The sequence below is a fragment of the Euprymna scolopes genome, chromosome 35 (assembly GCF_053919585.1).
Source record: "Euprymna scolopes isolate OS-2025 chromosome 35, ASM5391958v1, whole genome shotgun sequence".
Taxonomy (NCBI): Eukaryota; Metazoa; Mollusca; class Cephalopoda; order Sepiida; family Sepiolidae; genus Euprymna; species Euprymna scolopes.
The window spans coordinates 13,853,006-13,870,248 of record NC_136516.1 but is presented as its reverse complement, the minus strand read 5'-3'; the positions used below and the strand labels follow the sequence as shown (position 1 = coordinate 13,870,248).

The window sequence follows — 17,243 nt, the reverse complement described above, 5'->3', positions numbered from 1 at the left end:
TCTGCCCTTAACTCAACAGAAGAAAAAGCATTTATCAATTCATTAAAAGAAAATGTGGGCATGATTACAAAATCCGAAAATTGGGAGAGAATTATTTTTTTTTTTTTCTTCTTTTATTTCGCCCAACATCTTGAAATTTGGAATATAGACTTTTATCATTTATCTGTTATGTGCTTTGTAGTTGCATAGAACTTCATAAATTAAATAAATTCATTAAATAAATAAAAGGTGAAATATAATTAAATGAAACATATTTACACACACACACACACACACACACACACACACACACACACACACCAATTAATGTTATCTGGGTGTTTACTTCTGGTGTGCGTGCTATACCTCATGCTATCTTTTAACAGTATTGCATTTTATCAACTAGGATATGACATCAAACGTTCTTAAAAGGTAAAAACTCATTACATAAAAGAGCGGTAAAATATATTCTTGAAAATGCATTTTTTTTTTCTAAGACTTTTAAAATTTTAACGAATTATAAAAAGTAAAATCTCACTTCGAAATGAATAAAAACGAGGAGCTGATCTTTATTTGAATTTCAAAGCGTTTATAGGTGCCTTTTCGTTCCTTAATTTGTCGTGCCTTAATTTATTGTAGGCAAATAATAAAACCGACAATGCATGCTTCTATCCAGTCATGGTAGACGGTGCAAGAACAATCCACTCCCTTGGATTAAATAAAGGGGTCAGTTCGAAAATTCTGTATAAGTTCCCAAGTTTGAAATAAAGATCCTCAAGTTCAAAAGGACACGCTTGAAGAAGGCGTTAAGTGACATCGACGAAACGTTGTGAGAAAATAATAGAGATGAGAATAGTAGTCCAAATGAATTATCAATCCCCATCTAAAAAAACGCCCCTTTTTATAAGTCTAGTTGAGTGAGATTTTACCATTGTAAATATGCTCAGTAAAGTCGATAGGAAAAGAAGTTGACTGCTTGAAAAGTGATTCGTTTATCTGCATGGCACCGGAAGTGACGTTTTCCAAGATAAAGTTGGTTTATAATTCTTCATGAATAATGGTTTTCTCGTGAGGCATGTCGTACATTTCATATATTCCATCTCTGTTGACCATGTACACTGACAGTTCATCAATAAACTTGTGCAAGATGTTCTGACGTTTGCGGAGAATATCCATTGCTATAGGACTGATATCTCCTGTGAAAAAAACAAAACAAAATAACTTTTTTATTATTATTATTATTATTATTATTATTATTATTATTATTATTATTACTTGGGAGCCGTCACTTAGCAAGGCCAGAAGGCCACTTGAGGATAAGGGTTAATGAATGTAAGGTGGTACTGAAGTAATCCTTAATGATGTAAATTTGTTGGAATTTGATTATTTATGAGGATTACTTAAAAGGAACTTGTCTACATTAGATTCGAAGGCTAACATGTTGTATTTAGCAGGGAAGCATGCAAGCAGAACAGTGTTCTAAAGGCGGGCAGTTCTGGAAAAAGAATCTTTGTTCATGGAATATTATTATTATCATTATTATTATTATTATTATTATTGTTGTTATTATTATTATTATCTACACAATGACTCCGTTCATTTTCAAGTAACAATGGACACCCATATAAGAGTAGATGCGCATATAATTGTGAGGCAAGGGTGGTGCAATCTCTAACCAAACCTCTGCTGAATCGACACTGTTTGGGTCCAGTGGCAAGAAGAGGCCTAAGACTGGCTGGAAACAATGCCGAGAAAAGCAGAGAGCACGTACAGCACCTGGAATTCCCAAATCGTCACCCTTTTAGTGATAACCTGGCTCAGCATTGCTTAACTTTGATGATCTGACTGAAACTGACTGTCAATATGATTATACCGTATATATTTACTAACACACACACACACACACACAATTATATATATATATATACATATATATATACATATATATACATATATATATACATATATATATACATATATACATATATATATACATATATATATATAAATATATACATATATATACATATATATATACATACATATATATATATACATATATACATACATATATATACATATATATATACATATATATATATATATACATATATACATATATATACATATATATATATACATACATATATATACATATATATACATATACATATATATATACATATATATATATACATTTATATATATACATATATACATATATATACATACATATATACATATATATACATATATATACATATATATATACATATATATATACATATATATATACATACATATATATATACATACGTTTAGGTTTATGCACAGATAAAGAATGGGGAAAATTATGGATAGTGATTTCAACTAGACGAGTGTTTTTCGTGAAAGTCAGGGCAGGAGGGGTTAGAGCTCAGACGAGCACTTGCCATGAAAATAACGATAAAGCAGAAGCAGGCTTGCAACGTCTGTTCAGTGGAAAAGATATTGCAGGGAAGAGAAAGTGTCATCCCCCACTAGGCTACAAAGTCTATTTTGAACTCTGTCAAGGCAAGATAAGCTGCTTCCAGGAGCTCCTGCCCAGATGTGGCAACAGTACTCAATCCTTGGCTGTACTTGGCTATTATACAGGTAGAGAATTGCATTAGCAGTGAGATATCTACTGGAACGGTAAAACAATCCCAGCAAGCAAAATTTATCCCAAAGCCGTAAAATTAAAGCTGGCCTATCAGGACACTATATATACAAATGTAGGTAAATTTGGGCATATTTTATTGGTTTAAAAATATATATATATATATATATGTATCCCCAAGACCGTTGGCCTCATATATTCATACGTACAGTAAATTTATGAGGTTATTTTTATACTGGAGATATTCATAATCGTACCCTATTTCTAAAAGAGGAGATATATAACATCTGAGAAATATTTTGAACCAAATCTCCCTTGCTGTTCTTTCAAATCATTTGAGGCCAGAGGTTTTGGGGAAGTATTATATATATATATATATATATATATATATATATATATATATATATATATATATATATATATATACCCACTGCTTTAGACACCCCATTATTTGCTTCTAATGTAGTCATAGCTAGTCGTCACATTTCTAATATTTTACCTAGCAACTTCTCCCCTCTTCTGATGAGAAGCATTAGGCTTTGAAATACCTAGGTATAAAGAGGATATATATCCTGTACCACTAATTGATATAATCTTCCTATTGAACGAACGATTAAATTTATATTCATTAGTATATATCCTTATATTATTTATTTTTCCTTTTGTATATAAGCTCCTCGTCAATTGTGGAGCTTTATATTATCCCGATAACTCTCCTTTTAAAGAATTTCTCTAATTCTTGTTGAAATGCAATCAGCAAAATTATCAGTTATGAATAAACATATATTTTGAAGTCATTTTAACGTTGGATTACCCAGGCTGTACGATATCCTTTATCTAAGCCTTTTAAATACTTTTTAAATATTTTTTTTCAATATATGTGCTGATGAGCAAAATATATGTTTATTCATAACCGATAATTTTGCTAATTGCATTTCATTTCCTCTGATGATATGAGCCATTATTGAAAATCCATGGATTAAGGAATCTAATTCTTTCCCATATATTCCTTCTTTCAATTAACCTGAATATATTTTTATGTATATATTTAATACACAGAATTTAACTTTAATCCTTATACTTATATTTTGCTCTATATTTACATATTGAGCTTTGCCTTTTTGGTTAGAAGTGCCTAGAAAATATTATCTCGCTGTAATATTTAATAAGACAATAATTCATTTGATTATCTAATCTGTGATTTAACTTAATTCATATATAAAACATCTGTTTATTTTGTAACAATGCGTTGGGTCTGGCTCCAAACGTATATAATACGTATCTTATTTAATTCAAACTCAACCATCGCTTCTAAGGAAAAAAATCTTAACGTGAATCTCGCGTGACCAAACGCGCCGTTCCGAGACTTAAAAAAACTACCGTAGAAACAACAAACGGCTAATTCTTTGCCCCAACAACAACATGACAAAAAAAAAACGACATACTGAAGATGACGGTTTCCGTCGAAATATATTTATGGACTTTAACATAAATTTCTAACAAAATAAACATCTGTTTATTTTGTTACAATGCGTTGGGTCTTGTTTCAAACGTATATAATACGTATCTTATATATATATATATATATATATATATATATATATATATATATATATATATATATATATATATATATATATTATATAACTTTCTTGAAGTTTTACATTTGGATTTTACCGTCACTGGATTATTTATCTTCCACCAGACTATCCATTCATATGTAATCACCTTTTTCTTCACCATATTCCCTCTGTTTCACTTTTTTGTTTTCAAGTAAGATCTTTGACTTACTTATTGTTTCATCAAATACTTTTGCATGCAAAATCCGATCCCGCATTTTGCTAATTCCTACCCTCTGATGAGAATGAAAGTATTTCCTCAAAACTCCGCGGATTAAGGACTATCCACTTATCTAGTGTTTCCTTTTCAGATTAAATATGTTTTTAACTCATTTCAAAGTGTTTTTTTAACATGTTTTATTAACTGTTTGCTCGTATTATAAGCTCTATTTCCTATTTGGTTTTATCGAGCTTTTACATCTGGCTGAGATAACTTTATAAATATTAATTCTTTAATATTTATAATATACTTCAATTTTACCATCTTGGAACATTTTGGTAAATTTAATTGTAATTTTTATTTTATATATATATATATATATATATATATATATATATATATATATATATATATACAACGTCAGTCAGAGTAATCTAATCATTATATTATGACCTATGCATAAGAGCTAAATTGACCGATTTAATTCAACTGAAAGTGCTCAACAATAAGAAACGAGTTTCTTAAAGGGGCTGACAATTATTTACTATAATAATTAAATACTTACAGACACTAATGTTTCATCCTTTCGGGAAACTTCAGTGCAGGGTGTCACGATCAACACCAGTCAATAGATTCGAACCCGGCCACACAAGCCATTTCTGGCTTGATTAGCAAAGACCGTATCTATTCGGCTACCGTTAACCGCGTGAAATAACGTTGAAATTAAACATTTTATTTTTAAATGTTTTTTTTTTCACGTCAGTCAGAGTGATCTAATCGACAGATTCGAACCCGGCAACACCAGCTATCTCTGGCTTGATTACCAAATATATATATATATATATATATATATATATATATATATATATATATATATATATATATATTCGTATACAAACATACAAATAAGAATTAAGCTGCCATGAAGGCCATTTCGTCAATCCTGTATAAATATCATTTATTAATTTGTCTAAGCCTCAACACTAAGCATTTAATGATAGCCTGTCGTAAAAAAAAACATGAATGATGCAAATAATGCACTTGATTACACCTGTCGTGATTTGAAAAAAATCTTTGTTTGTTCTTTGAAGAAACTATAAAGTCACCAGGACACAAAAAAAAAAAATGTGACCCGTTTCGTCATCCGCCGAGTTCGGGTTAGAACCAAGAAAAGTTGAGTTTGAAAAATCAGTATGGAGCGCTGTTGTCCTATTTGGACTGGTGAATCTCTGCACCATTTGATGGCCTTTGATAAAAAAGAAACGTATCTATATTTGATCGCCTCCGCCCGCCACACCTTTTCTTCTCTCCCATAACCTCTCTCCAACAGGCGTGATAATGTCAGTCTCTGTTTTTTGGTCCCCCGACAAAAGGAGAGTGGACCTGTAAATTCATCCTTGTCCGTTCGTCCGTTCATCTGTCCGCACTTTTCTCAATAACTACGCCTTGAAATTTTTTGAAATTTTGCACAAACATTGAACATTATATGAGTAAAAAAAAGTAACAGAACAGATTTTCCGGGGAAACTCCGGTTGCCCTCTCCCTAGGGGTGCCTTTTAGGTTAAAATGGCTAAAATTGACACTTTTGTGCTTATTTAAAAAAAAATTGATGCCTTGGATTTTTATAAAACTTTCTGAAAAGTTGTAACTAACTGATTTCTATATAATTTTGTTTGTCTATATTTCGTGATAACTCTAACTCTTGGGTGTGCCCCAGGGGCTCTTTTAGGGCTAATAAAAACACTCCATTTTTGGGACTATTTTACCATATTTGTCCAAAATTTTCTGTGTATATCTATTTAGCAGTTTTGCATGGTGCCAAACTCAAATTTAAATATGTTAAAGTCTTGGAGACTTTTGGGGCTAAATAGGGTGGGGAAGGCAAATGATGGACTTAATCATTTCTTTCTTTTTTTTTTTTTTTTTTTGCATAGTGCAGAACTCAAATTTACATATGTTAAGGCATTAAACTGTACCGTTTGTTCATTTTCATCAGGATTTGACGTCCCTTGGGGACTTTTGGGGCTAAATGGGGGGGGGGAAATGCTGAACTTAGTTATTTTTTTATGCCTCGTTCACTGTGCACTCACATACATGATTCACTTGTTTATAAATACTATTATGGAATATGTACTTCAGAACTGTCTCATCTATTCTCTGCTTCCTTTGTTCCAGCTCATTTCACTCGTTTAGTCTAGTGGTTTTCATCAATTCACTATTTTGTTAGAACTTCTTACTCCAGTAGCTTCTTCCCAAGAACTGCATGCTTCTGGAACTCTTTTCCTGCTGACTGTTTCCCTCCTACCTATAGCCTTGATTTTTTCAAGACTAAAGCCAATAAGCATCTCTTGTCTTTGCAATAATCATCTTTTGTTCTTGTTAACTCCTTACAGCAAGTGGCTTAACACCTTGTCTGGAGCGATTTCCATTATATATATATATATATAGTAGTGTTGGGACGATTACTCTGAATTCAGGTTTGGAAAAATCCAAACTTTTTGTATATCGGAATCGGTATTGGAAAATTTGTTCCTATTTTCCAATGCCACAAACGATTCTTTTAGTTTTTTTAATTTTTTTTTTTCTTTTTTAAATAAAATTTAATTCCCCATTGCTGGTACTACACATAAAATGGTAAACATTTATTGATTTTATGCTACCAGTGAAACTAAAATCTGTAGATCATCTCCCACAAGTGTTTATTTTTATGATTTCGAAAATATATGAACATATTACATGGGTTCATACAGTAGCACAAAAATAAAAAAAAATACAAAACAACCGCTAAATATTTAGAGTTTTCTTTTTTTTTAATTGGAATTGGCAACTGTATCGGAATTGGGAATTTAGAACAGAATCGGTAATTGTATTGGAATTGGGAAAAATATTGGAATCATCACATCACTAAACAAAAGGGACAAAATTCAAAATCAGTTTCTCTCTCTCTCTCTCTCTCTCTCTCTCTCTCTCTCTCTCTCTCTCTCTCTCTCTCTTCGACTAGAGATTAAATAGTTTTACTAGTTGGTCAAATATTTTTTATCCAATCAGCATCTGCTTTGTATTCATAAAATTCTTTATCTCTAGGGTTAGGACAACAGCATATTCTTTTCGTTGTTTTGACTCTCGAGTATATATCCCACACAGAGACAGTTAATCAACCGAGAACCACATCACTACATAAAAGCATATAAGATATCAACGGATACACACTCGAGAGTCAAAACAATGAAAAGAATATGCTGTTGTCATAGCCCTATTTATCACTAAATATAAAAGAGGGTTCATTTTAAACTGAAGTTTTTTTGTTTTGTTTTGTTCTTGTTCTTTTTCTTTTTTTTCCTTTTTTTTCTCCACTTTAAGAATACACTGAAAGCCCTTCAAAAATACATTTTAATAATCTGTTTAAAAATCAAATCTCATAATCTGATTACGGGTTCATTTTATGAAAATAATAATACAGCAGCTGATTGGTCCAATTTTTTTTTTTTATCCAATCAGCATCCGGCTTTTGTATTCATAACAAAATAACATGATAATAAAGTATTTATCAGATCTATCAAGAAACCCACATTGAAATGAACATGAAAATATAAAAAGGTAAGTATTATGAGGAGATTAGAAGTAAAATGAGCAAAATAAAACGAAAAACAATAAGACATCAAATTTATTTATTGTTAGAAAAAAAATGTAACCCGTTGGGTCATCCGTTTAGGTTAGATTGTTTGAATCTGGAAAAAAGTGAGCAAATTAAATAGTAAAAAAATAAATAAATAAGAGAATAAAATCCAAAATTAGTCTCGCTATATCCTCTCTTCTCTGATTCTCTGTTTCACTCATTAATTCATGGGTTAAATAGAATTACTACGTGTGATGATATTCCCTTTTGTTTATAATGGACTATTCCAATTTTTATTCTTTATTTCCATCATCATCTTTTTTCTTTTTTTTTTTAGATACGAATCCCCATTTATCAAGGCCCGGAAGCGACTCGAGGATAAGGATTAATGGGTACATATTAGTCAATGGGATTGTAGTGTAGTAAACATAAGTAGTGGAAATTTTGTAAATTGGATTACTTAGGGGGGGGACGGCTCATCAAGAACTTGTTTACGTTGGACTTGAAGACAACCAAATTGTAGTAGGCTGGAAAGCAGGCAAAGGGAACAAAGTTCCACAGGCATGCAGTTCTAAGAAAGATGCTTTGTTCATGGAATCTACGTTCAGGTTTAGGCACAAATGCAAAGGGAAAAAGATGAATGTAAATTAATTAGGGAACTTATGCGCGGTCGAGTTTCAAACTAATGCTACAAAAGATGTGTCGTATGAAGGCAGAGTTTGAGTCACCATACAGAATTAGATGGTTCAACGAAGTTAAATTCGTTCATAATAAACGTTTTGCTAATTCGCCATCTTTTCTTAATCTCATCTCTATCTCTGCAATTATATAAAAGTCACTTTGTGTCTGTGTGTGTGTGTGTGCGTGTGTGAGAAAGTGAGAGAGAGTTCCTCATAGGTTCCGAAACGGCTGAACGTATCTTTTGCAAATTTAACACAAAGCTAATTTATATGTATGGCAGTGTTCTTTGATATTTTAAACAGAAATCCATCCGATAAATATCGAAAATCGAAAAGATCCAATCTTAAACACAGTCTTTCTTCTCTTATAGATAAAAAAAAAAAAAGAATAATTTTTATAGGGGAATATTTTACGTTATACTGGTCAAGGGAAATAAATTTATTATTTCCCTTGGCCGATATATAAAGGGGGTCCAAATAAAATGTATACACTCTTTAAATAATCATAAAATTAAGATTTATTATAATAAAGAAAAATTTTATGCATCAAAATACAGTGAACAAATATAAAAACCAGTCAATTATCGAAAGTGTCCGATTTGGTGGCCATTGTGGTCCATACACACCTAACAACGCTCACTGATTGAATCCAAAATTTTGCACTCTTATATCTTGCAAGCTGCTTGCCGAACAGATTTTTAGCCGATTGGTGAAACCTGTCAATGACTCCTCTTGCTTTTGTGAGACTGGTTGATGATGGTGGTCTTCCATAGTGTTTCTTGTGGACACCTTTTAACCGTTCATTAAACTGTTCCTTCTTACTCAAACTCATCTCACAAACAACTAATTTTGAGTCTTGAACGTTTTTGTACTTCATTAATGTTCTTGGTTTTCCAACAGCAATTTAGAATGATTTTTTTTTTTCATAGTTTAGTCTTGCTTTAGCCATTATTCACATATAAAAAAAAACTATTCATAATAAATGTTGAAGTTATGTTCATTTAAAGCGTGCATACATTTTATTGAGACACCCTGTACATATATTGTTAAATAGCACAGAGTTTTTTGCTTAATGGTCTTTTTTTTTAAATTTTTCCATTTTTCGAATGGTCATTCTTATGTCTCAGTCGAATTTGTGTAGTCGTTTTCGTCCAACTGTTTTTTTTTTTTGCTGCAAGTACTTTCAACTGATTTTCTTCAGTCGTCTTTAGACAGCTTTTGTTTAAAATCACTTGTAAATCATACTTTTAAACCTTTGTACATTTATTTACTCCACGTTCTTACCACATTGTAATGTATTCACCCTTCACTATTTTAAAGTAATTTAAATGTAATTTAAACTGAAGCATATGAAAGCATCCAGATTTTAAACGAAACAGTAATCAAAAACTGCCTGAAGACGACTGAAGAAAATCAGTTGAAAGTACTTGCAAAAAAAATAAATAAAAAGATGGCTGAAAACGACTACAGAACTTTTCTACACAAATTTGATCGAGACATAAAAATGACCATTCGAAAAATGGAAAAATTACAAAAAAAAAGATGTGCTATTTAACAATATCTGTCTGAATGAGTATATATATATATATATATATATATATATATATATATATATATATATATACATAAAAGGATGGTTCCAAAAGTAAAGCCTCCTATTTTTTAACTCAAAATGTTGAAGGGTTATGAAGACGGGAAAGGTAACATTAAAATGAGGAACATTTTATGCACCAGAATTTTATTTTCTACACAATCCCCACCATCCCCATTGTGTGTGTGTGTGTGTGTGTGTGTGTGTGTGTGTGTGTGTGTGTGTGTGTGTGTGTGTGTGATTCACACTGAGGAAGATCGAAGGATCTGTCGAAAATTATGTGCTTTTGAAGGAAACATTCTTGTTTTTTTCAAAAGACTTTTTGTATTCCTACACGTCAACACACAGGAAATAAATACAGAAAAGATATAAACATTCATATATTTTTCGTATTGATTTTTTATTCATACATATTTAAATATATATATATATATATATATATATATATATATATATATATATATATATATATATATATTGGTATATTTAGACAGCATTTTTTTTCATTCAAATAAAAATTATTAAATGCAACGGAGACACTTTGCTTTATGATTCGTTTTTTTTTTTTTTTTAAATTTTTCGATTTTCCGTATAATCTTTTTTTTTGGGGGGGGGTTGTATTACTGTACCCATAGATTCGAAAAAGGGGTCAAAAATTAAAATATGCAACGTTATGAGAACATAATCCAAGATAGGAACAGTAGTCCGAAACTATTAATCCTCATCACAAACAAAAATGGAAACGTTTAGTTGACATCTATAAACGAGACCATTCACAGATGGAACGATACAATTGTCGTTTTCTGTTTGATGAAAACCGGTTTTATTTTTTTGTTGCAGACCATCTACGAGTTGACTAGTTGTGTACAAATGCCAAAAGCCTTCTATCATGTCTGAAAAGTGACGCAATGTTCATCGAGTAAGATCGGATATGTGCTGCTGTACAACTCATGCTCTCTACCACTCCAAGTTATGACAACAGGACCTTTGCCTCAAAGTGCACCGCTGGATTGTCATGAATAACAGAGATGTGCCCAGAGTGATGAAAACAAAGTTTACGGCCATGGTTATGGTGTTTGGTGTGGTTTCAAGTGAGGGCCACATCATGCCAACTCATATCTTCAAAGTCGGCTTGAAAGTCAACACCAATGTGTACCTGGATGTGATGAAGAGTGTAGTGAGCCCCTCGTGCAATCACGTGACCGCTGGCAGACGCTGGGTGTGGCAGCAGAACTCGATGCTGGCCCACAAGTCCAAAGAGACACAGGCTTTGTACTCTTCTCTCACTTCCTACTCTCCTCCCCTGACCTAAACCCGCTGGACTACTTCGTTTGGTTATATGTCAAGAACATCACCAACATGAATTCCCGCAACACCAAATGCAGCCTGATCGCCGCCATCCGACGAGTATTCGCCGAGCTCCTGCTAGCACTTGTGAAAAAGGCATGCCCCAGTTCCAGACCCATATCGAGGCGGTGATTGCGGCTGAAGGCGGCTATATTAGATAAATGTCAGCTCTATTACATAATCACGTTACCTGAATTGATTTTTTTAATAAAAGTTTAAAAATAAAGCTGTAGTGTTGTTTTTTAGGGTGACAATTTTATCATTATATATATATATATATATATATATATATATATATATATATATATATAGTTAAGGTTTTCTCTTTTCATCCTTATGTAGTTAAATTCTGTTTTAAAATTGAAGACTTTTGCGAAATCGGCTTATGCAAATGCTAAGTCTATTTCTATTTAACAATTTTAGTTAAGGCCTTTTTTTTTCTTCATCCTTATATAAATGAACTCTCTTTTGTCATTATAAATATTTTAGAAGTCGGATTATGTAGGTGCTAAGTCTGCGATAGGTTAAAGTTAATTTTTCCTTCCGGGAATTTAAAATGCATTCTTTATTTTTATTTTTGCATTTTTTTAATTCAAAGCTTCTTTAGACTATATATTGTTTTTTTTAGATATGTATGGCTTGGTTTCCTTCCTCTTATCTATTTGCCTTTCTGTTTTTGAACCCAGTCAACGACGGGTACTTTTGCTAGTATATATATATATATATATATATATATATATATATATATATATTAAATTGAAACGTTTAGTTGACATCTATAAATGAAACCAAAGTCGCTGGAAAGATGGTGGGATCCTTCTACCGCTCCAGAAGATATCTCACTACTGATGCAATTCTCTATCTATATAAAAGCCAAGTACGTTCAAGGATGGAATACTGTTGCCATATCTGGGCAGGAGCTGCTAAAAACAGCCTATCCTGCCTTGACAGAGTACAAAATAGACTTTGTGGCTTAGTGGGGGATGCCCTTTTCTCTACCCTGCAACCTCTCTCCCACAGAAGAGACGTTGCGAGCCTATCCTTGTTTTATCGTTATTTCCATGGCAGGTGCTCGTCTGAACTCCAATCTCTGGTCCCCCCTCGCCAATCTTTCACGAAAAACACCCGTCTAGCTGAATCCACTGTGAAAAATTTCCCCCACTCTATATCTGTGCCTAAATCAAAACGCGGATTCCATGAACAAAGCTTCTTTCTTAGAACTGCACGCCTGTGGAACTCTGTTCCGTCTGCCTGCTTCCCACCGGACTACAACTTGGATGTCTTCAAGTCCAACGTTAACAAATTCCTAATGAACCGCTCCCTTAAGTAAATACTTCATCAAATCTCCACACTAACGTAATGTACTTGCAATAACCCTTATCCCTGAGTGGCTTTCGGGCCTTGATAAGTGGTGATCACTGTGTAAAAAAAAAAACAAAAAAAAAAACAAAAAAAATCATTTATTTCGTTGTTCCGTCACTTACTTGCGCTGAGCTGTTTCAATATCTCTCCTCTCTCTTCTTCTAGATAATCCATGGATCCTGCCTTTTCGAGACCATTTGCAATGTGGAGATAATACTTTCCAGATCTGGAGAAAAAAAAGATACAAACAAGAAAAGGTAAGTTTAAAACTTAACTATAAAATTCGTTGCATGTTGGGTCAATGTTGGTATATTGTATAAGGTGGAGAAAATGCATCACGGTCACTTTCTGTAACGAAATACAGCGTGACCCTCCTCCCCTGCAAAATATTAAAATATATATATATATATCGCCCAAGAAAATATCCGCAAAATCTTTGATAACTGAGCAATTTAAAAAATATGACGAGCGTTCCAAAAGTAATGTATCCTATTTTTTATTTAGCCTAAATGGATCAAAGGCGATTGCAAATTGCAGTGTTATGATGACTGATCTTATGCATTCATGGCCGGAAAGTTGCATTTCTCTGTTACAAATATTGATAGTGTAAGACTCTAATAAAAAAACTCTACTCATGGACATGCGTCAGAAGTAGAAATGCATCATCCAATTCTTGGTAAAAGTGCATTAAGGATGGTGGTGACTATGTAGAAAAGCACATTCTGGAACACAAAAGGACGCTTATTTTAATGGTACCACTTCCGTCTTCATAGATCCTCAACTTTTTAAGCTAAGAAAAAAGTAGGAAGCTTACCTTTGGAACGACACTAGTATTTCAGTTTCATGAAAAAAATAATTGTAGAGAAAGAATAACGTAGAATAGTTTTAAAAAAAGATTCGATGGATATGTGATGTGATAACGGTTATAATGATGATGATGGTGATGATGATAATGACAAAGATGATGATTATGATGAATATGTGATGTGAATTTTAAGACAGGCTTAGTTTGGGTGTCCTCTGAGGAAAATTAAATCTATACAATATATGAGTGAGAGTTCTTGTGTCTGTAGATGTAGAACAGTTGAGGCAGCAGGTTCAGTTCACAAGAGAAGATCAAAGAAAACATTGGAGAAAGTAAGAAATATAGACTTAAAAGAAAAGGGATTAAATTAAGACCTGGCCAGAGATAGGATATTTTACAAGTCAATTTCTTAAAGACATCCAACGTATGTCAGCTTTTAAAATGGGCATTAAACTGACGATGATGATGATGTTCATGATGATGATGATGACGATGATGTTGCTGATGATGATGACGATGATGATGATGATGATGATGATGATGTTGTTGATGATGGTGATGACGATGACGATGATGATGATGATGATGATGATAACGGTTATAATGATGATGATGGTGATGATGATAATGATGCTGACGTTTATGATGATGCTTATGATAGCAGTGATGATAATCACAAAGATGATGATTATGATGAAGATGACGACGATGATGATGATGTTCATGATGATGATGATGACGATGATGTTGCTGATGATGACGATGATGACGATGATGATGATGATGATGATGATGATGATGATGATGATGTTGTTGATGATGGTGATGACGATGACGATGATGATGATGATGATGATGATAACGGTTATAATGATGATGATGGTGATGATGATAATGATGCTGACGTTTATGATGATGCTTATGATAGCAGTGATGATAATCACAAAGATGATGATTATGATGAAGATGACGACGATGATGATGATGTTCATGATGATGATGATGATGATGTTGCTGATGATGATGACGATGACGATGATGATGATGATGATGATGATGATGATGATGATGATGACGGTTATAATGATGATGATGGTGATGATGATAATGATGCTGACGTTTATGATGATGCTTATGATAGCAGTGATGATAATCACAAAGATGATGATTATGATGAAGATGACGACGATGATGGTGACGATTACAATGATGATGATTATGATAGCAGTGATGATGAAGATGACGACGACGATGATGATGATGATGATGATGATGATGGCAGTGGTGATGATGATGATGATGACGACGATACGACACTGATGACGATGATGAAGATGATGATGATTATGATTTTTTTTTACACGGTGGTCACCACTTATCAAGGCCCGGAAGCCACTCAGGGATAAGGGTTATTGCAAGTACAGTATGTTAGTGTGGAGATTTAATGAAGTGTCTACTTAAGAGGGCGGTTCATTAGGAATTTGTTAACGTTGGACTTGAAGACATCCAGGTTGTAGTCAGGTGGGAAGCAGGCAGACGGAACAGAGTTCCACAGGCGTGCAGTTCTAAGAAAGAAGCTTTGTTCATGGAATCTACGTTTTGATTTAGGCACAGATTATGATGACGACGATGACAATTATGGTGACGATTACAATGATGATGATTTTGATAGCAGTGATGATGATGATGATGATGATGATGATGATGATGATGATGATGATGATGATGATGATGAAGAAGATGACGACGACGATGATGATGATGATGATGATGATGATGTGAATAAAGGTTACAGAACATCTATTTGGTCAATCATACATCCACATTTTTGGCATGATGTTATTGTCTTTCTTACCATTTAATATTTTTGTTGCTACTCATTAATTTTTGTGTTTACGTCTTTAACATGGTTGATTGATTATAAATCCCTCGGATACAAAACGAGCAAAAATCCTTGAGAAACGTGCAACATCGCTGGATATTTATCAACTTCACGCTTCGACGAGTCTGTAATGGGATTTGCAAACCTAAAGCTGATCTTTTTGTAGATCTGGGAATTATTGGATTGCTAAATGAAGCGCGCATCCTTTTTGATCTCGATGAGAAAGTGCTGATAAAACAATAAACTGAACGTGTTTATAAGAAGCAGAGAAAAACATGTTTTTTTATTCGTTTGGATATTTTTTCCTGATGATCTCACATTTTCTAGTAAAAAATGGACTAAAAAAAAATCAGAGGGGGATCTTACGTTATAATCTATATAATTATAAAACTCAAATGACCTTGTAACGAGTGATGTAACCCACTTTCCGGTTTATGACCACCAATTACGCATGTGCGCATAAATATTAACCCATAACAACGTAAACAAATAAACACAAATCGCTTCTTTTGCAGATTTTGATCTGTGCACTGAAATATTAACGTTATTATTTCGAAATTATAATTTAACATGGGGAGAGTGGAGGTGTTTTGCAACTATTCTTTATTACAACTATACTGACGTTATTTTCTTACAACTAAACAACTTTAAACCGTTGACAAACATAAGAACAATTGTAGTAAAGCCAAGACTACTACTACTACTACTACCGTCCCTTTTTTTCCTTCCTTCCTTCTTTTGTTATTTTTTGTTTACATTTCTAGATACAAAATAGTTGTGTGAGAACAGTGAATTTGTTGACACATTTACTAATCTGGTTCAATATTAGTTTTATTTTATTTTATTTATTTAGGTTTTATTTTTTTGCTTCAGGCTTTAATAATTTTTTTTTTTTTTTTTTTTGATTTTAAGTTTCTATAACTTGGTTGAAGGATTCCAATATGGGTTTTCATTCTTATATTTCTCATCGGTAGGTTCATGTGCGTTTTTGCTGCTAAATGACTTTCGTTGGCATTCGATTCATAGGAAAATCATGTTTGATTTTCGATTTTTGAGCGAATTTTTTTTGGAAAAATAGGTAACTTTACACAAATAGGGGGGATTTTTTTTTCATGTTTGAGTGATCCATCCGTGAATTTTCATTTTAATATACTTTCATAGAAATGTGTCTGTTATGTCAAAAAAAAACTATTTTCTTTACGTCACAAGTGTCACGCTCATACATGAATTTCATAGCTAATATAACATACTGACCCAACGGGTCACGGGTAGTCTAGTTAAATTATAAATTGAACTGGACAATGTTTTTGTTTTTTGATTTCTTCTAGTAAACAGTTAACGTTTAAAACAATACTTACGAGAGGCTGTATTAGAATTGGTAAAGAACATGGAATCTGCTGAGTGAGGCGTAAATTAGAACAGTGAGGGGACAGATTCGTTAAGAATTTTGTATTTTTAACTTAATAGTTTTGCAACGATCAACTTCAAATTTACGAAGACCGATTTCAAAATAAAAAGGCTCGACTTCAAATTTACAAATATCAATTTCAAGACAAAAAAGCTC

The 17,243-nt window shown here is 32.7% G+C and overlaps 1 protein-coding gene across 1 annotated transcript in view; it reads right to left on the bottom strand.

The window, feature by feature from the left end:
• Window positions 1-489: 489 nt before the first annotated feature.
• The window catches only part of LOC145259696 (uncharacterized), a 159,212-nt gene continuing 142,458 nt past the window's right edge, over window positions 490-17,243 (bottom strand). The window contains exons 11-12 of the mRNA XM_080117371.1: window positions 13,115-13,218; window positions 490-1,175 (exon numbers count right to left, since the gene is read on the bottom strand). Of these exons, the coding sequence (XP_079973497.1) occupies window positions 1,018-1,175; window positions 13,115-13,218 (262 nt within the window). The 3' untranslated portion in view covers window positions 490-1,017. The remainder of the gene's footprint in view (window positions 1,176-13,114; window positions 13,219-17,243) is intronic.